The sequence below is a fragment of the Humulus lupulus genome, chromosome 6 (genome assembly GCF_963169125.1).
Source record: "Humulus lupulus chromosome 6, drHumLupu1.1, whole genome shotgun sequence".
NCBI lineage: Eukaryota > Viridiplantae > Streptophyta > Magnoliopsida > Rosales > Cannabaceae > Humulus > Humulus lupulus.
The window spans coordinates 213,476,970-213,499,352 of NC_084798.1; the positions used below are offsets into that span (position 1 = coordinate 213,476,970).

Consider the following 22,383-nt stretch of genomic DNA (forward strand, 5'->3'; position numbering starts at 1 on the left):
GATTATAGTTTTAGGCTATTAATCTTACTTTGAAAAGTTTGTACTTTCATCTGTTCTCCTCTTCATCTTGAATATCATGTTTCAAACTGAAGTTCAATAAACTTTAGTTGGATGTTTCAACCATTATTTTCTATAAAAAGTTTTCATTACATTCTAGTATGTGAATGAAATATAGTTAGATTGTGTTACACACAACCAACTAAATTTTATAAAAAAAAAAAGCAAAATAATTTAATTAATTATTTTTTTTGTTTTAAATTGAATGGAGATAAGGTGGTTTAAGTAGTTCTTAAGTTAAGTTAAACTAATACAAAATTTATTTTTATATTTAATTTAATAAAAAAAGGTAAAATTAATGGTTGAGAAGAAGAAAGGGTGAAACTAGTACTTGTTCCAAAATTGATATGGTGTGGTATGGTGTGGTGTTTGTATGAGAGTTGAGTTGATCCTGGTCATTTACATTTTTTTTTTTAATTAGTTTTTAGTCAGGAGTGGATTTGTTTATAAATTGAAATCGAAGAATATATTTAAATTAAAAGTATATTAACTAATTTAACTAAAAAACAGTGACAAAAATTTTGTACCGAAAGAAAATAATGAAAATGGAAAGGAAAAAAAAAACGAAGGTATGTTTAGTCTGCAGTGAATATTATCTCAAAATCTTTGCTCTTATTGTTTTTTATTATATACGTACCTTTAATTTTGGTTAGATACAAATTTATACCATTTTAAAGAGAAGTACCACTTTTGACCATTAAGTTTACTAAAATACACTTAAAAAAATTTAGGAAAAAAATCATGGACTTACCGCTTTTGTTAAGAGAGATTTCGACTCTCTGATTTTTGTTTCTTAATACGGCACTGTTTTGATATATATATATATATATATGTATATGTCATTATTCTAACTGTGTTTGAAATATATTATTTTTCTAAAAGTGCTTAAAAAATATTCTATTTTTATAGCCGAAATGGAATTATAAAAGTGAGTATATAATTATCAAAATCCGACCAATAAAACTATTAAATAAAATATAGCAAGGAAGGAAAATTTTGAAAATATCTCAACCTTAGAAATTTATGAGTTCTAGCTATTCTACCATTTTCATCTTAGTCAATGGTTGTCGGTCTTGAATGTTTCAATTGTAATTTTTCTTTTATATGATTTTACCCAATCACATATTTCTAGTTGGTTAAAAAAGGTGATGTATTAAAAAATATATAAATAAGTTATATTATGAAAATACAATTAGAATAATGCCATATATGAAAACATAGTTGGAGTATTGCCAAAAAAAAATGGTATAACTATTTTCTCCCCCAATTTGGACGCAAGAGAAAAATTACAAAAAAGTTTGGTCAAGTACAACTTTGAACAATAGTTGTGAGTAGTTGGGGGCAAATATTTTGTCCTAAGTAAAATTTTCAGCAAAATTAAAATTATTAAATCAAAAGAAAATCAACAATTACGAAATAAACAAAGATGTTGTTTAATTAACTTTAAATTATTTTATCTATTTATTATATCAATTTGAAAGAATATTTTGGTATGCCAAAATTTTAATGAGAATAACAATATTGTAATATACAAAATACATGGTATGTCCAACAATAATTTCATCTATCCAATTATCAACTAAAAGCTACTAAGATACTAATTAATAAAAGCCGAATTGTAGGACAATATGGGATTTTTTTTCTTCAAACTTTGAAAAATATGACTGTTTTTTTCCTTAAGTTTTTTATGGCATATTTTTTTTGTTTACATTTTTATGGAAGTTTTTTTTTTTATATTTGTACACCATATTTTATCTTTTTATACATTTTTAGTGGCAAGTTTTGATAATTTTAAAATTATTTTGATAATTTTAATCTATTTATATTATTTTTTATCATTCATATTTTATAAAATATTTTTTTACATAATTCTTTGAAAAAAAAATCTGGGACCTTCATCACCATACTTTTTATTCTCATTTCTTCTTCTGTTATTCCATTTTTTATATTCTTCAATCAGTATTTTATCCGCAGTAACTAGTTACCACTATCAAAATAATTTTGATTTTTTCTGTGATAGTATTCGTATGCCATTGTCAATTTTTTTTAGTTATGTGTGGTATCTGGTTACAACTATAAAATCATTTTTATTTTTTAAGTGGTGCTATAGTAACTGGTCACAACTATAAAAAAAAATTGATTTTTTTAGTAATGTACCATTATCAAAATATCAACTGAATTGTAACTGGTTACTTAGTGAAATTTGGAAAAAAAAATGATATGAAAAAAATAAACTAAATTGATCGTGAAGATAACTGGTTACAGCTAAGTATGAAAAAAAATGAAAAATAAAATAAAATCATTTGCGATGGTAACCGGTTACTGAGCCAGGCCTGGAACAAAATAAGATCCAAACAAAAAATCTAAACTGATCATAATCAATTATTATATAGAAGTGAAATAAAATCAATTAATTCAAAATTAATTATTCTAATTATTTAAATGCCTATTTCGAAATTCCCATTTTATTTAAAAAATTAATTTAAAAAATTGCTTTAATTAAAATGTCAATTTCGAAAACTGCGATATTAATTAAATAATTTGTTTGAATTACATATTTGTCCTTGAATAACTAATTTCTTCCAAATATGTAATTTTCTTGATTTTTCACAATTTCCATTCTTACATTGAATAGTGTTGATAGAGTCACCCCGAGCACCTATGGACTTATAATTTCAAGCTCCAATAAATTTAGATTATTAATTAGAACTCTTTAATATAATAACCTTAATTTATTAATCTCAGTATTATTCCACTAAAAATATGAGACTACACTTTTGTAATTGTAAACATATATTTACTAAGTACTTTTAAACATAAAAGTGTTCATCGATTTAATCATTACGTACAATTTAATTATCTATTAATGGTTCATAATTAAACTATATGAATTAATTACCGTTTAACCTCTTTAATAATATCTTGTTTCCTCAAGTACCATTAATTTTACTAGTGAATGTTAATTCATAAACTGATTTATGAATTTGAGTTCAATAACTTTTTAGTTCCAAAAGTCAACCCTTAAGAGAACCATTATTTAATTACTCTCGGAAAAGTATAGATTTCATATTTGTATATTATGTCCCCAACCATTTACATTAATGAGTTCCGAAAACAAAAATTTTCATCCCGATCATTTTTCAACCATAGCATATATGCTAGCCTATGCTTTCATTACTGCAACAGAAATTGCCAAGACAGAACCAAAGACTTACACATAAGCCATTTCTTGTAAAGAAGCAACTAACTGGAAGATGGCTAGATGAGCTCACTTGTCAAGAATGAAACTTTGATATTGACTCAAAGACCAACAAACAAGAGAGTTATCAGCTGTAAATAGATTTATAAGATAAAGCCAGGAATCAAGGAAGGGGAATTGCCAAGGTTCAAAGCCAAATTAGTAGCAAAGGGGTTCAGTGAGGAAGAAGAAGGTTGACTTTAATGAAATTTTTGCTCTAGTAGTAAAGTATAAGACAATAAGAATCATGATGTCTTTAGTATCACAGTTTGACTTAGAGTTTGAACAAATGGATGTTACTACAACCTTCTTAAATGGAGAATTAGAAGAAGTTATATACATGAGCAACCAGAAGGCTATGAAGTTGATAAAGAAAATGAGCAAGTTTGTTTGCTGAAAAGGTCTTTATATGGCTTAAAGGAAGCTCCAAGACAGTGGAACAAGAAATTTGACTCTTTCATCACCAAACAAGGATTTAGAAAAAGCATGCATGATACATGTCTTTATTATAAAGGGTCTGATATTATTCAAGCATAGTATTTACTTATATTGTTAATCAGCAAAGAGAAACAAAAGATTGAAAGAATTAAAAGAGTTCTTTCTAAGCTCAGAGTTTGATATGAAAGACCATGAAGTAGCTAAAACAATTATGGGAGTCAATATAAAAAGAAACAAAAGTTCTAGTGATCTGTTCCTTGGTCAAAGTGAATCAATTGATAGACAAGTTTGCAATAAGAGGAGCGCTTCTCTACCATTGTCTAGTCAGTTTCAAATATCAGCAAAGCAAAGTCCCAAAACAGAAAGTGAAAGGAAAGAAATGGAGAAATTCCATACTCAAAATGCTATAGGATCAGTTATGTACTCCATGGTTTGTACAAGACCAGATTTGGCTTATTCAACTAGCATTCTGAGTAGGTACATGGGAGATCCAGGGAAGCCACATTGGGTAGCTCTAAAATGGATGCTAAGATGCATGGCTATGACTACTGACTATGGTTTAAGATTTAAGAAGAAATATGATACAATTCAGGTTGAAGGTGATAAAGATTCAAGAAAGTCATCTACTTCATTTGTGTTCTTAGTATCTGGTAATTGTGTGAGCTGGAAGTGACAACTTCAACCAGTTGTAGCTTTTTCTTCAATAGAATCTGAATACATTGCTAAAACCAATTCCTTCCATTGATAGTGAATCAAAATAGAGTAAAGTAAATACATTGCTAAAGCTCTTCTAAAAGTCCTTGAATCAAAATATATTCCTTCAATTGCTTTAATATGGTTTAGTAGTATTCCCATATTACTTTTGTGAGCTTTAGCAATTGAATCAAAATAGAGAAAATCCCAAGTAAAGAGAATCCAGCTGATATGTGAACCAAAGTTCTAACACTTAGTAAGTTTCAACATCTTGAAATTACTAAGTATTGATTGAAAAAGGATGATTGTAGAGTAAAGTTTGAGCAGGGATCTTTGAGAAGCTTTTTTTCTTCTTCTAGTTTATATGAATTGTCAAGTGGAATTTGTTGTTGAGTCAGACCTCATATAAACCAATTAGATGGCACAAACACAAGTCACGTAGTGGATCACTCAAGATTCCAAGACCATTATATTAGTTATTTAGGTTCTTTCTATATATATATATACTAATACCTATAACAGAGGAATGTTGGTGTACCGACAATTATTAGTGATTGTAACTTGTGCCATTGATAGTGAAAGAGGCTGAACTCAAAGGGAGTTCATGGGGACGTGACCAAAGCTTCTCTTTGGTTGAACCTCGAAACAAATCTGTTGTGTTCCTTTTCATTATTTTTCAATTATCTGTTCTTGGTTTCTTTTGTTTCTGGTTTGATGTGTTTGTGTGTAGATTAAAGTTGAGGTTGTTGTTTCACAACAGTTGCCTATGACGCTAATTTGAGCATGAAAATAAAAATACAAAAGCACTACTAAACAAAGATTTTTGATTCAGAGACTTATATTACTCTGTCAATCCTAGGGAATGAGCTATGAAAACAAGTACAATCTTTTTGTTTCAGTCGTATCGGTTTATCATTTATGTTATATTAACATTGCTCTAATAATTGCAACTAATTTCTTACATAAATCGTCTGCAGAGAACAAAAGACTACAAGTCTTGTAAAATGTAAACTTACTCATCTCTAGATCTAGAGATTACTCTTTCATTAGTGAATCCTTACCAAGTCCTGGTGAATCTCTTGAGGTTTATATGTGTTTTTAACTTTGCAAGGATGATATTTTATAATGTAAATTGTTCCACCATGCTATATTTTGTTAGTTAGTTTAAAGGAATAATATATGCAAAATAAAAGCATTTCGATTGCTGCTCTGTTTTGTCTCTGAGTCAAGCTCATTATTAGTTATTTGCATAAGATTGAGATCACAACAAGTGCTTAGTTAGGATTATAACATTGCTCTAATAAGGCACAAGGCCAGTACAGAGTACATAAAGAAATCAAAGCAGGACACATGTCCACTATAGCTAAATCAGAAAAGGAAATGTAATTAACAGTAATACAAAGTGTAATTATGGTTTAACATCTCCTCAAACTCAGCAGCGGGCATGGAAGCACAGTGAGTTTGGTCTCATTGCCCACGTTTGGTGGTGGAATAATATATCATAAAGTTATATCTCATGAAATCTTTACAGGACTTTTAGAAATCTGAATTATAATCCATTGTCCACGTTTGGTGGTGGAACTTTAAGACTCTTTATTGTTAAGGGAATGACATGATGTGTGCTGTTTTTTCTCTCAATGCCTCGATAGTTGTTACATGATGTGTTGTAATTTTCAGTTAGCAGTAGTAAACTTTACTTTTTGTTATAACAGATATTAAAATTGACTTAATAATGTGAGAAAGTGCAATTAGTATAATAATCTCGTTTGCTTAATTGATCTTGAAAATTATTTTGTAATGTAAAAAAGAAAGAAATGAAAAATTAAAGAATTTAAAAAAATTAAGAATTTTTTTTTAAGAATAAATTATAAAAAAATAATTTATTTTAATTCTTTTTAATATATGAGGTGCCTACATTGATTATTGATGTGTAAATACCATTGTTATTTCATATTGAGTGATTATATTTGCACCTCAAAATTTGATTCACACAGTTTATTTTTATTATAAATTAATATATAACATATATTTTTATCAACTTATGCTCATATTTTTCTATTTTTTTGTTTTTCGTATTCTAAAAATTACATATATATAATATATTTTAAATATTTAAATAAAATAAAATTTTAAACAAAAAAATATAACAAACAAGAGTTTTTTTTTCTAAAAAAAATATACATTATTTATAAAAAGAATTTAAAGAATGGAAAAAAAAATACTGAGAAAAAGTGTTAAAATTAATTTTTTTTTAATTAATGGAGTGCCTATTTATATTTTTTGGGTACAAATATAATGCCCCTTTGGAAATTTTTTATGAAATGACAATGATACCACTACAACACTAGTGAGTATATATCACATTGAAAAAATGACATTTTTAACAAAGTGTTATTATTAAAAAATGGGCTAATAACCTAAAACTAAACACACGGGAATCCTAATTTTGCCAGTAATAAAATAGTAAAAATTAAATGGAATACCCATTTTTAGAGAGCACCTTCAATTTTTAACCAGTATTTAAAACTCTTTCATTTATGCCCAATTTTTTAGTGTCTCTTCCCATAATACCCTTTTTCTCACTGAAACTCAGTACCCATCATCTTCCCCAATAGGACATATACGTCATCTTCTTCACCCATCTATGGCGGATCTCCGTCAAGCTGTCGTCCGACTTCGAGACCACGTGCGCCACAAACTGATGGTCTCTCACCGACGCAAGCGAGGCTCAGAAATTTCAAGATCTAAGAAGTTATAATGAAATCCTCACTCACAAATGGCAGCCGCAGCCCCCTCCATCTTCATCTCCTCCGAATCCTAACCATGAGCAACTCCAAGAGCTGAGAGATCTCCCAGCTATGGCTGGACCTCCATCTCGTTGCCAACCTCCGCTGTGGACTCTGCTACTTCTCCAAGTTCCACTCAACCTGTTACTTCAAGTCCACTGATGGCCACAACAACAACTGGTCATTCGACTATTCTCACCTTAATCTCCCTGTACTCGCTCACCTTGCTGGTACACCCTCATTCTTTATTTGTTTAATTAAGTGGTCATAACACAAAATTGGCACTGGAACTGGGACAAAAAATCTTAAAAATTATTATTAGAAAATATGTTGGGAGAGAAAGAAGGGTGTATCATATTGGATTCAACCTGTAAAGGGAAGAGATTTCTGGATTGCAGAAACTGAGCTTGTAGTTGGCAGTGGTTGGTTGATTGCTTGGTTCGTTTAAATTACTATACACTTATTTCATATATATGACCCGTTTAAATTACTTGTAGTATAAGTATATTTATATATATAAACCTTGTTTATATTATCTTTAACAACGAAAGATTCAATAATGGTTTACTGGTTTGCTTGAGTTGATTTTCATACCCTTTATATGTTTGATAAAATGCCTCAACTATATTTCATGTGTTTGACTTTGATGCTTAAAACTGCTTGGTGTGATACTATCTTTCTACCTTTTGAACACTAGGGAGATGGGTACCACAATAATTTCTTCTCATATTTGTCTCAACTTTTTATGTTGCTAATCTTGCTATTGCTTATAGTATAAGGTGCATGTGCTGTATGCAAGAAAAATGTAGCTAAACAAAGACATAAACTGAAATAAATACAAATAGAACATGAGCAAGAAACAATGAAAAGCGAGTAATACTGGGCCTTTTTCTTATACTGTAGTAAAACGTGACATTTCTAGATGACCATACGACCTAGGTCATCATCGCCTCCTCCGATCAGTCGTCGGGCTTCTCTGATCAGTGTTGTACGCCTTTGATTATCCTCTCCACGATCATCCATCTCATCTAAGGCTTTGGCTTCGGGGATTTTCCAAATCAACACCGCCGTCTCTTCCTTCTTCCGCCTCGTCAATTCCCTTGGCACCCCCAAAGATACTCTTCAACTTCGAGAAAAACTGTAAACAAACCCTTCCCTCTTTATTAATCTATACCATCTTCATCATCATCATCATCATCATCTTCTTCTGATTTCTCAATTTTTACTAATTATTTTTTTTTTTTTAAAAAAACAGATACAAAACGAGGAACCATATCACACAATTGGTGAAGGAGACTTCATCCAAACTCAGTCAAGCCAGTGAGGTCGATCACCAACATAATAATCAAATTACTGTAAGTCTTATTATTATTTTTAATTCATGGAAAGTCTTTAATCTCTCTTCTTTCTCATTTGATTTTGATTTTTTTTTTTTTAATAAATTGCAAACTGACAAGACAATTGCATATGCCAAGCTAGCTAATGATTTTCAGTCAGTTCTGAAAGAATTTCAGAAGGCTCAGAGGCATTAAATCATTGATTTAATTAATTTTGTTTGTGGTAGTAGCCCCTAAAACCAATCGTATAAACCACTATACTCAACAATATCATAACATATACTATTATTATTACCCTTTCTCTCCCTATCCTCTCTGTCTTTCTCTCTCTATCTTTCTCTCTAAAAGGTTGAGTGTGTAGACTAAGTTTTCATGGGAAATAACATGGCAGATGTACTAAGTGAGGAACAGATTGTTGAGTTTGAAGAAGTTTTTTGTCTTTTTGACAAGGATGGAGATGGTGAATTTTCTGCTCTCTCGTTAGTATTAATGGATGTGTTTTTTTTTTTTTTTTGGTTTTAATATAGCTTCCCCTTTTTGGTTGCCAAGAAAACTATATGCACTGAATCCTAAATCCTTGCCCCTTTTGGTCTTCATCACAAATATTATGGTTCATGGTAAATAAATTAAATTATCACTGTGTCCTCTAGTTAATAATATTTCTGTGTTACATGAATAGTTGTTTAATATTCAAGAGAAGAAAAGTCAGGTCTAATCCAAAATAGAATATCAAAAGTTTTTTTTTTATGTTTCACGTGATGATATAGTTCTTGTAATCACATGTTGTATTTAGCAGTTTAATTAAGCTCTCTCATATTGAATTTAGACAGAAGAAAAAGAAAAGGTCACTTTCATTCTAATTATTGTTGGGTACACTTGCTAGCTAGTATGCTCTCACTATCATTGATCGAAAGATATGTAATAATTAATTATTTAAATTTATATTTATTGACTCACTATTATTCATACATTTATATCAACTTTCAATCGAAAAAACAAAATGTATATAAACTTTTATTATTACCATTCATAACTTAGTTAGATTTTATTTTTCCCTTTTTCCATTATTATTTAATTATTTAATTCAAATTTGACTCACTTTCATTATATCTTATTACATTGTAAAGGTGTTTATGTGTTGAGACGAACTTCAAAGAAACTTTTGTGGCAATAGTTTGCAATAGGTATGTCTCTTAACTTTTATTTTAATACTATGCAAATGTTAGAGGAGTTTGAATATCTTAAATATTTATCCATAGTGTAGTAGGTTCTGGGATTGTTACTGTGTGCTGCGGTGATAACGGAAGGTTGAGAACTTGTGTGTTTTAGTGAAGTAAGATCTGAGAAATTTGTGTGCTGTGGAGATAAGGAAGAAAACTTGTGTGTTGTTTGAATTGATATTGGCAGATGGTTGGTTGCTAGTGACATATCACTATATATAATATTTGAGTGCATATTTTGAGTACACATATCATTATTCTTCAAATTATTACGTAATTGTTCCTTTTGTTCCCACCACTACTTTGCATTTTTTGAATGACCCTTCCTCTCGTACTTTGCATCTGGAAGCTGGAATCTGAATCATCAAGGACAACCTGACACCCCTTTTCTTCTTCTTCTTACCATTTTATAAATAATTCCCATTTTTTCAAAAATTATGAATTTGGCCCCCTTATATAAACTTCTTATATTTTGGCTCCCTTGTATCAAAAACTATGCATCTAATAGAACAAGCCTTTGTATAGAAGAGACTTCTTTAAGTGAAAATCTAACTGAAAAGCACTTTAAAAAATCTCAACAAAAGGACTTGGAGGATTAATTTACTACTTAAAGAGATTTGATACAATTATGTGTGTAATACTAATAATTTACCTGAATTAGAACATTGTTGGATAGAAAAGTTAATTATACTTGTAAGTCATCATTGGTGCCATTTCCAGTGGCTCCAAAATCAAGCACATTGTGTATGTTTTGGCCATATGTAGTGCCAAAACAGCTTGACAAAGTGATACCTAATGATACCAGAACTACTAAGCAGCTTCTGGGGTCCTGCATAATTATTAAGAATTAAATCAAAGAGAAAAAGAAAATACAGAATAAATTATTATTATCAGAAGAAGAAAGAATGTTACTTACTGACCATTATTGGAGATGAAGTAGTAAACCAGAGAGAAAAGAGTGATGGTTTTTGATCTCTCTAGTTCATGTACTTATACATAATATTAAGTTTTAATGTTATCAATGGTTAGGGTATTTAATTCTATAGTTGACTGTTTTAACCATATGTGGTACTGAAGATCAGAATAAGTAACTGTTTTAGTGTCAGTATTTACTAAAAAATCTGTCTTTGTAGTTCTTTCATTGGGACTATTAATGGCATCGATTAGTGGTATGTATCATAGTAAAACTTAACAGAAATTAACTCAGAATTGAATAAAATCAGGGATTCATAAGCTTGAATTCCCTTGCTGCCTTTTCATTAAAAAATACCCAGAATTCGAGAGCTGGGATTCTCTCCAAATACAACACAATTCTTACAGCACAAAGAACATAATACGTAATACTCCCCTTTAATACTCAAGCTCACAGCTCTATTCTGTACCCCAATACATTGTACCCCAGCCCTTCTAACTACTTGCTGACCTGTCATTCCTTCTTACCCCCCTAGCATACACATACGTCAAGGGTGGCCTATCATTACCCCCGGCCCAAAGACGCACCTTGTCCTCAAGGTGGAAATCTGGGAATTGCTGCTGGATTGTGCCCAAATCCTCCCAAGTCGCCTCAAACTCCGGTAGATGTAGCCATTTGATCAACACCTGTGGCTGCTGAAATTGAGTACCGGGACGCAAGGCCAACATCGCTTCAGGCTCAAGAAGCCACTCCAGCTCTTCAGTCAAGTTGGACGGTAAAGGAATGGCTGTTTGATGTGGGCCTAAAGCGGGTCTCAACATCGAAACATGGAAAACTGGGTGAATTTTCGTTTGAGGTGGCAGTAGCAACTTGTAGGCTGTCGATCCCACTCTGGCCAGAACTGGAAAAGGTCCAAAAAATAAAGGTCCAAGCTTCTGATTTTTTTCTTTTTGCCAAAGTCTGCTGCCTATATGGTTTCAGCTTCACATAAACATTGTCCCCAACTGCAAACTGAACATCGCGCCTCTTTTTATCAGCTTGAGCTTTCATCTTTTGTTGAGCTCGCTGTAAATTCATCTTTAACAGATCCAAAATAGCGTCACGGTCCTTCAAATTTTTCTCCACAGCAGAAACAATAGTATGATTGCCTTCAATCCTTATCAACGGCGGGGGGTCTCTGTGGTAAAGAGCCTTAAAAGGCGTCATTCCCGCTGCTGAATGGTACGCTGTATTGTACCAATACTCTGCCCATGCCAGCCATTTGACCCATTGTGAGGGCCGAGAGCTCACAAAACACCTTAAGTAGGTCTCCAAACACCTATTGAGTACCTCGGTTTGGCCATCTGTCTGTGGGTGATAAGCTGAACTATATTTCAGCGAAGTTCCTTGCAACTTAAACAGCTCCTTCCAAAAAAAGCTGAGAAATACTTTGTCCCTATCGGAAACAATGGACTTAGGAATGCCATGTAATTTGACGATCTCTTTGACAAAAACGGCAGCAACAGTAGCAGCTGTATAAGGGTATCGAAGAGGTACAAAATGGCCATATTTAGACAAACGGTCAACCACCACTAAGATTGAATCGAACCCATTGGAACACGGTAACCCCTCAATGAAATTCATCGATATATCGTCCCAAACTTGGTCCGGTATAGGTAATGGCTGTAACAAACCAGCTGGAGACTGCGCTAAATACTTGCTTTGTTGACAAGTATGACATTCAGCAACAAACTTTTGGATATCTTGTCTCATTCCTTGCCAATAAAAATCAGCGGCGATGCGCTGAAATGTGCGGAATGCCCCTGCGTGACCCCCCATGTTGCTACAGTGATACTCCTGTAATATCAGCGATATAAACGGCGAAGAAGAGGGAACTACCAGCCGCCCTTTGAACTTCAAACACCCCTTCGAAAAAGAGTATCCCAGTACCTCTTTGCCCTGCTGAAGTTGCTGAACAATGGCAGCCAGATTTGGGTCTGTAGCTACATGATTCTTTAAATCTGAAATAGAAATCAGATTGGGAATGGATAAAGCATTGCAAGCTCCAATCTCTGGTACCCGTGAGAGAGCATCAGCGGCTTTGTTTTGAAAACCTGGCTTGTATTGGACCTGAAAATCATAACCCAGCAGCTTCGTAAGCCACTTTTGATGCTCCGTTGCTACCATTCTTTGCTCAAGCAAGTACCTTAAGCTCCGCTGGTCCGTTCAAACTATAAACTGGCGGCCCAAAAGGTAAGGACGCCATTTTTGTATAGCTAAAACCATAGCCAGAAGCTCTCTTTCATAAACTGATTTGCAGCGATCTCTAGGTGATAACGCCTTGCTGAAATAAGCTATTGGACGTTGTTCCTGCATCAAAACAGCCCCAATCCCCGTCCCCGATGCGTCCGTCTCCACTATAAATGGGGCAGCAAAATTTGGTAAGGCTAAAACAGGGACCTCACACAATGCTTTCTTAAGTGCCAAAAATGCCGCTTGAGCCTCTTCATTCCAGCCAAATGCATCCTTCTTGAGCTGGTCCGTTAACGGTCTTGCCAAATACCCATAACCTCTTACAAATTTTCGATAGTAGCCGGTGAGTCCCAAGAATCCTCTTAACTCCTTTAAATTTCTGGGTGCTGGCCATTCTTCCATCGCTGCCAGTTTTAGTGGGTCTGCCGAAACACCTGCTGCTGAAACAATATGCCCCAAATATTCCAGTTGTGACTGCCCAAATAAGCACTTCTTTTTATTTGCATACAAATGATGCTGGCGGAGGCGAGATAACACCAAATCTAAGTGCTGCAAGTGAAGCTCCAAGGAAGCGCTGTAAACAAGTATATCATCAAAAAAAACTAAGACAAACTTTCTCAAAAACTCACGAAAAACATCGTTCATTAAGGCTTGAAAAGTGGCTGGAGCGTTGGTTAGGCCGAATGGCATAACCAAAAATTCGTAATGTCCTTCATGGGTACGGAAAGCCGTCTTCTCAACATCCTTTGCTGCCACCCTTATTTGGTGATAACCCGCCTTGAGGTCGAGTTTTGAAAAGACCCTTGCCCCATGTAGTTCGTCCAACAGCTCCTCAATGACTGGAATGGGGAATCTATCAACAACTGTTTCACGGCTTAATGCTCTATAATCGACACAAAACCTCCAACTCCCATCTTTTTTTTTTTACTAGGAGGACGGGGCTCGAAAAGGGACTAGTACTGGGCTGAACTATCCCCGCCTGTAACATCTCCGTCAATAATTTTTCTCTCATTTTTTTGTATCTGCGCGTACTGGTAAGGGCGCATTGAAATGGGGCCAGCTCCTTCTCTCAGGGTGATGTGGTGCTCATGAGAACGGTGGGGTGGCAGTCCTTTTGGCATGTCGAATACAGCTTCATGTTTCTGCAGTAATCCTTGTATTTCAGCTCCATTTTCAGTCGGCCTACTTTCAACTTCGGCAGTAAGTGCACCACATTGAATCCAATAGCCCTGCCCTTCATGCTGAACTGAATGAATCAAAGCCTTCAAGGAGATCTGCGACTTGCATAAACTAGGGTCCCCTTGCAATGTAATCCATGTACCCCCAATTTCGAATTTCATGACCATGGTGCGCCAGTTCACTTGCATATTCCCCAAAGTACTCAGCCACTGTATACCCAAGACAGCATCGGCTCCCCCCAGTTCTAACGGTAAAAAATCCATCACCACCCGTAGCGACCCCAGGTCTAACTCCACATTCTTGCAAAGCCCCTCCGTTCGTACTCGTCCCCCGGTGCCCAGCAAAACCCCATAAGCTGTAGTCTCTGTAACGGGCAACTTAACCGCACTAACGAGGTCCTTCGACACAAAATTGTGCGTTGCTCCACTGTCGATAAGCACAGTCACTGGGTGTTCGGCTATTGACCCCAATATTTTCATTGTGTGAGCTGATGATATGCCCACTAATGAGTTAAGAGACAGCATCGCTAATTTTTCTTCCTGTACTGTTTCCTCCCCCGAATCTAGACTAGAGGGGGCTGACTCCTGGCTCTCTGAACCTTCGATCTCATCTGCAATCAACATCACATGCAAAGATTTCTGTTCACAAACGTGCCCCCGATGGAACTTCTTATCGCAGCGAAAACAGACCCCACGATTCTTCTTATCTTGGTACTCCTGCTCCGTTAGTCGTCGTAAGGGAGGGGGGGTGACCGGCGTTGCTGACGGCGGCCCAGTGCTGGTCGACGATGGTTGCGGGGAGTTGGCCAAAAACGCCGTAGTCGATCTCGTGCTGGGATGCTGCTGTGAAAATCTGGGCAACGAAATTGGGCCGGCTTGTGCCCTAGCCGATCCAGTTCGGTGGTGGAAACCCAATCCAGATAGGAAATGGCCCTCTTCAATGCGCTGGCCCGTCTCCATGATTTGGGCCAGGCCCGACGGTTGTAACACGTGCAACGGCCCACGGATCTCCTCCTTCAACCCCTTGATGAAACTTCCCTCCAAGACGTGTTCAGGAACACCGACTACTCTAGATGCCAGAGCCTCCCATTGAAGCCGATATGCTCTGACTGTAGATTCTTGCTTGACGGACAGTAGCTCTTCCGTCGACGACCCCACGGGAGCAGATCGGAATCGCACCATGAGAAGGTGCTTCAACAATGCCCATGAAGTAATCTGGCGACGGGAATTCTCCCATTGGAACCAAGTAAGAGCGTCGCCATCCAGGCCGATTATAGCTGCCTCCAACATTTCTGCTTCGCTCAATCGATTCAGAAGAAAGAATCTCTCCACACGGAAGACCCAACCCTCTGGGTTCTCGCCAGCAAACAATGGCAGCTCGATACGTGGTGGTCGGAAATCGCGAGATTATTGTAAGTCAGGATGTGTAAACGGCTGCCTCGTCAACGGTGTTGGAGGTGGGTGCATCGCCGAAGGAACTCCGGTTGCTGGATGAGAGGAAGAGCTGTCGCCGTCGACTGCCTTCTTCTATCGATCATCCGCCGCACTTGTACTTGCCATTCCCGGTCGCTGAGTTGACTGGAGCAATTGCGTGATATGTGCAACCAAGAATTCCACCTTCTTTTCCAATTCTGGAATTCGTTGTGTGTCTGCTCGTAAAGCGTCCAGCTCCTGGGGCAGGTGTTCGATCTGCGATCGAATTGCCATAACTTCCTGCCTCAGTTTAGACTGCACCTCTTCGATCTTCTCTTCCACCAGCTCGATCTGAAAATTTGGTTTCAGTCCCATCTTGGATCTGTTGCTCTGATACCACTTGGTATGTATCACAGTAAAACTTAACAGAAATTAACTCAGAATTGAATAAAATCAGGGATTCATAAGCTTGAATTCCCTTGCTGCCTTTTCATTAAAAAATACCCAGAATTCGAGAGCTGGGATTCTCTCCAAATACAACACAATTCTTACAGCACAAAGAACATAATACGTAATACTCCCCTTTAATACTCAAGCTCACAGCTCTATTCTGTACCCCAATACATTGTACCCCAGCCCTTCTAACTACTTGCTGACCTGTCATTCCTTCTTACCCCCTAGCATACACATACGTCAAGGGTGGCCTATCAATTAGTTTCTTAAATAAACACTTATTGACTTTTGTAATGGATTTGTTGCTTTGTCAAAAGTATACACAACTTGTAACCACTAGTTTGAGATTATTTTGTTTTGGTGAATACGAGAATTGTTAAGGGGCACCGGTGGTGCCCAACACCACAAGGAGGTGGTGTACTCATAATACTCTTGGATTTGGAAGTACACTCTCCCTCCCATTGGCCTTTTTCCAAAACTTGTCTCAGAGTCGGAACTTGAGGCCTATATCCCATCTCATTATTAGAATGCCGAATTGCCTTTTTCATCACCAAACCTTTCATGTCATGTCATTGAATTCAGTCGTGATAATCTTCTTTTGCAATCCCACTCTTTCAAACCGAGAATCGTACTGAACATCCAATTAAATTGATAATTAGAAACTAAAAATATAAATTATTTAATAAAAAAATATATGAAATAAAACCCATTTCCCAAGTAATTAGTTGAGCATTGGGACGTCTCCCTTCCATTCTATTGCAAACAAACACATCACCATCAAACAAATTACCCCGGCTTTATAATGTCCTCTTTTATATCACGTTCACAGCCAATATCTACATTTTCCAACTTCATTTCATGCAAAAAAAGATAATAACATTTGGGTGCTGATTGGTAACACTTAAAAAAAAAAAAGTTTTTTATTTAATTAATTAAAAATTTGACAATTAAACAAAAACAATGTTTGATATCCTATAAGTGAATTGTGTTTGTTTGTTTGATTGGTTTCATTATAACATATACTTGTATGAATGTACTTATTGTGTGTTGGCATACACATATAGCATAGCCTTTTGTACTTCTTGTTTTATATATGTTAGTTTTCTTCTTGTCCCTTCTCACAGAAGAAAAATTTCAAAAAGGAGATATATAGGCTCTTATTACCAACTTTGGACATCATGTTTGATAAAAGTTAGTTACAGTTCAACAGGTAATAAGAATTGAGGACTTAGTTAATATTAAATTAATAAATTCATAGATAGATAGGTTATACCTTTCTCTAATAATTTTGAGTATATATTTTTCATTTAATTGTAGAGCCTCAGATGAGTATAAGCAAGGTGCTAAGAGTTTTGTAGAGACAATAGAGAAAGAGGCTAATTATCCAAAAAAATTATTGTGTCCCTGCAAAGTGTGTCGAAACTTAAGTCACCAAGATGTCAGCATTCTTTATGAGCATTTGATCATAAATGGGATCGATCCAACTTACAAAATACGGTTTCATCATGGGGAAGAAGTATCTAGAAGTGATGATATTGACGAAATGAATTATTTTGATGCTTATAATGTGTTTAGTGCTACAAAACTTGATGACTATGATTTTGACGAACATGTAGAAGGCCCTGATGACAATTTCACCAAAAAATTAGAAGATGCAGAAATTCCATTATATCCACAGTGCACAAAATACACTAAGTTATCTGCAATTGTTGCTTTGTATAAGCTTAAGACTTCTAATGGATTGTCGGACAAATGTTTTGATGAAATGCAAGGGCTTTTCCATGATATGCTACCTTTTGATAATGTGCTCCTCAAGTCTATGTACTCAGTGAGAAAATTTCTTCGAGCACTCAAGGTAGGATATGAAAGGATTCATGCATGTGTAAATGATTGTTGTCTATTTAGAAAAGATAAAGAGACGTTGGAAAATTGTCCAACATGTGGAACTTCTCGTTGGATGTCAAACAAGCTTACTGTTTTTTTATATATGTCTAAGTAATTTAATTATGTTTATTTTGGGTTCTAATGCAGTTGGTTGTGATGCCATACATCTTCATATAGTTAGGCTCTTGAGGTGTATTTTCTTTTCCTTGTACTCTTTATAATGGAAAATATCTTGTTGGCTTGCTTTAGTAGTATAAACCATGCATGAATATAATATTTATGTCTTTTAACATTAATAGTGCTTTAATATTGTTGTTGTTGTTTCATTTCTGACCAAGACACAGATAGATGGAAACAAATGGAAGGTCATGGCACACATTTTGGGCTCGGCAATAGGCTTTCAAATCTAGTGCAAATAACAAAGCATCAAAATATCTTTAGATTTCGTTGTTCACTTTTAAAGTGAAACATGGAATTTTTTTCAAATTTTAGCTAAACCTTTTAGCTAGAAGTTTATTATGATGATTTTGATTCTCTAAACTTTACTTTTTGAAAGATGGTTCACTTAAGTGAAATATGTATTTGGACCGAGTTACCTAATATGATGATATTGACATTTTTTAAGATCTAATGCTTTTTTTTAGGGATTTTTTTTATAAATACCTATATATAAAACTTATCATTCATTTATCTGGTAAACTAATACTTAATTCAATACTATATAAATAAAAGATTTTAATGCAAAAAGACGGTCTCTCTTATCACTTCTCAAAACTATATGATTTTTTTGTTTTTTTCATTTGCAATGCATGCATGATCATCTAGAGAGAGTAAATTAAAGCATATATATTTATGGTTTTTGTCATATATGATTTACAGGTAGTTAATTACTTTTAAACATATATATATAAATAATGATTATGATGATGGAATTAATATATATTGGTGAAGAAAGAGATGAAAATCTAGTTTTGTTGTAATAAAAACTCCATATATCTTTTAGATTATGCGAAGAAATATTTTACATAAATCAAATTGTAATATATGACAACGGAAGGTGATTTCTTTACTTTTTATTTTTATTTTTTTAGAGTTAAATTACAGAAGTGAGTTATGAGAACAAATCAAGCTTTGAATTTAGCAATGATGATATATATATTTATAATCTTTCACACACTCTATCTCTCTCTCCATCTCAAGATTTGGCATTCGTATTGTAACTAAAAATATAAAACTCAAATCCACTTCAAAGTATAAATTAATTACCAATTCATTTTTCTTTCCATTTCCTCCCAACTCCAGTTTTCTATCAACTCTCTCTCAACACCTTTATATATATATATATATAATAAGAGACAAACAATTTCACTCCCTCCTACCACTTTCGTTGCCCCTATAAGATTATAAAGAAAAGTTTGAACTCACTCTATTCGTATAACACCAACGAACTCCTTTTGTCATATGTATATATATATACAACGATTTATATTTTTTTTCCCCTTTTTCAAGATATATTAGAGTGTGAAATCCAAGGACAAAAGAGAATGAGAGATGGGAGCAAATGCATATGTTTAAACCCAAATTAATTTTACTTTTCCTCTAGTAAAGTGCACTATGTATGAATAATATGTTACAGTTCACATGGCTTTTCTCTATTAATGGTGTTCACATGTACTATCACTACAACAAATTTAATTATTAGCGGCGGGGGACTCCGCCGCTAATAAATGCCACGTCCGCCGCTAATAGACTTTAGTGGCGGGCCTCCGCCGCTAATACCCCGCGCCTAAAAAAGTGTCGCTAATAATGATTATTAGCGGCGGACTGACACACCCGCCGCTAATAAGCAATTATTAGCAGCGGACATTAGCGGCGGAACCCGCCGCTAATAACTATGTCCGAGGGATTAATATTAGTCGCGGGGTCCGCCGCTATTATTGTATTTATAATTTTTTTTAAATTAAATTTTAAATAAATTAATAAATTAATATTTATTAAATTTAATTATTTTTAAAAATAATTTATAATATAATTTAATAAAAATAAACATTAAATTAATTTAAACATAACTAACATTAAAATTAATATTAATAGTTTTAATATTTATCAACCTAGTAAATATCACTATAGTCATTAAAAATAAATAAAGTATTAATTCAGTCAAAATATATAAACTAGTAACTAAAGAAAGTCATTAAGATTAATATTGAAATTGTCCTCATCTTCAACATTTTGGTCTGGCTGTGAGGACGATGGCTGTGACGATGGCGGTGGCGGTGGCTGTGGCGGCCGTGGCGGTGGCGGTGAAGGAATATATGGTGGTTGTGATGATCGTCCGAGCGTGAGGTCCCCAAACAGATCTCGAGGCTGTGGCTGTGGTGGAGGCTGCATCGATCCTCCTGGAAAATCGGTAAAACTAAAATATTGTGGAGGAGACTGAGAATGGGGTCCAAAAATGTATTGGTTTTGATACCGAGGAGGTTGTTGCAACGACATATGTGGCAGATACATTGGATGAGGCTGGTACAGCTGCTGCGGCGGATACTGTGAAGGAGGCTGGAACTGATGCTGTGAAGGAGGTTGATATTGCTGATGTGAAGGAGGCTGATACTGCTGTGAAGGAGGCTGATACTGCTGTGACGGAGGCTGATACTGCTGTGACGGAGACTGAGAAGACGAAGCACCTTCGGATTGTGGTGGCAAATGCCTCTGCAGAAAACTGTCAAACATTGGGTTATACAGTTTACTGGGATGCACAGTTGTCGAAGTCTCAAACGTCTCACGAATTGCCTTCACCAGCAAAGCCATAACTCTCATATCTTCATTAGGCGAAGCAGCAATATTTGCTTGGGACTGACTTTGATCTGTAGAGCTAGAGGATGTCCTTTTTGCCTTCCCTTTCGCCCTATAACCCACTCCTCTTTGGTAGTCAGATCTCTCCCCGAGTACTTTACTTAGTATCTCATATTGATCGACCGGGGACGAATCAACACCAGATACATTTAGAGATGCCTCACTCTGCTGTTGACTTTGCCTCTCATTCTGTGACTTCTCAACCTCAGCCGCCATTTTTTCCTGTATAAAGATAACATTATAAACAAAAATTAGAAACATTATAAATATTAGAAACAAGAAAACAATACTATTCACTTACATAATCTTGTTGAGCTGCCTCATTGACAAAAGATTTTGTCGATTTTCTCATATGAGCATCCCTCCAAGTATCAACAACATGCGCATGTGGGTTCTCCTATACAAATGTAAACAAAATGTTTCAGAATGTGTTATTTTATAAAATTAAATTAACATCTTCACTTACATATTCGTGACGCTTAGCTGCCAACGACTTTGTGCCTTGTGTTGTTACATACTTCATTTGTCTTCTGTTTGCTTGATTTTTAGCGGAACGAGCCAAAAATCTTTCGCTCAAAAACATTTCACAAATAAGCTGCCAAGCCTCCTTAGTGCAATGGTTAGGTGGCTTAGAGAGGACATTCTCCAAATCTTCTGGTCCAGCATAATGATTTTTGAAGTGTCTATGTCTATAGTTCTTTCTCTCGCGATATCTTTCCCCCATCTCCTTGTTGAGAGTTGCCAGAACTGACTCACGTTGTGGATGACCGTCTATATTATAGTAATACTGCATTAGGAAAAAAAATATTAGATAACTTGTAAATAATGGAATTAAATAATGAAAAGTACAAGATTTGTAATTTTTTTACCCTCATACGATCAAGCACTTGATCCTTAAACTGTTGAGGTACATCAGCAAAATCCAAATAATGCCCCGAACACAACATGGAAACTAGAGTTCCCAACATGCGAATAAAAGCTTGATCCTCCTGCCCAACCACTTTGTTGGTCACAGGATCAAGCTCTAGATCCAATGGTTTCCCAGCTTTTTTCCTTCGTTCTTCAAGAACATTATTACTAGCAGGGCCACGACCTTTTCTTCTCGTCGACGGGGCTTTAAAATTTATTAACAATAATCAGTATTAGTATTGATGTTATATTTATCTAACAATATAATTTCTAAAAATAATTTTGATATGCAATATTTAACCTGACTCGCAAGATGTTGGTACCCTAGAAGGATCTGGAGGGTCTTGACCCCCACCATCTCCGCCATGATAAGTAGCTATATCAGCTGACATTATACTTCAGTTTAAAATTTATTAGTTAGTAATTAGCATTAAATCGAAGTATATCACATTGAATTCATAATAATAATAATTACAAAAAAAAACTTCATTATATTTAAATATATAGTTCTGTTACACAAATAGAAAAAACTAAACAGAGTAATCACTATCATTTCCATCAGTAATCGGAGATACATTTTCATCTTCACAAAGCTCAAATATCTTATATTATAATTACAAAAAAACACTTCATTATATTTAAATACATAGTTCTGTTACACAAATAGAAAAAAACTAAACAGAGTAATCACTATCATTTCCATCAGTACTCGGAGACACATTTTCATCTTCACAAAGTTCAACAACCAATTCATCTTCTGCATCTGCAACATCCTCATG

At 34.7% G+C, this 22,383-nt stretch overlaps 1 protein-coding gene and 1 long non-coding RNA gene across 2 annotated transcripts; one reads left to right on the forward strand and one right to left on the reverse strand.

Annotated features, from left to right (window-relative positions):
* Positions 1-8,475: 8,475 nt before the first annotated feature.
* LOC133784471 (uncharacterized) lies at positions 8,476-18,424 on the forward strand. The gene is made up of 5 exons (XR_009871357.1): positions 8,476-8,567; positions 8,941-9,009; positions 9,677-9,733; positions 17,990-18,032; positions 18,187-18,424. It is a non-coding gene; the product is annotated as an uncharacterized LOC133784471 (long non-coding RNA).
* A 2,683-nt stretch (positions 18,425-21,107) lies between these two features.
* LOC133786000 (uncharacterized) lies at positions 21,108-21,642 on the reverse strand. Its single transcript, XM_062225212.1, has 2 exons — positions 21,565-21,642; positions 21,108-21,482 (listed from the first exon to the last, which is right to left on the reverse strand). The coding sequence occupies exons 1-2, from the start codon at positions 21,640-21,642 to the stop codon at positions 21,132-21,134; spliced, it is 429 nt and encodes a 142-aa protein (XP_062081196.1). The 3' UTR covers positions 21,108-21,131.
* Between the last annotated feature and the right edge of the window lie 741 nt (positions 21,643-22,383).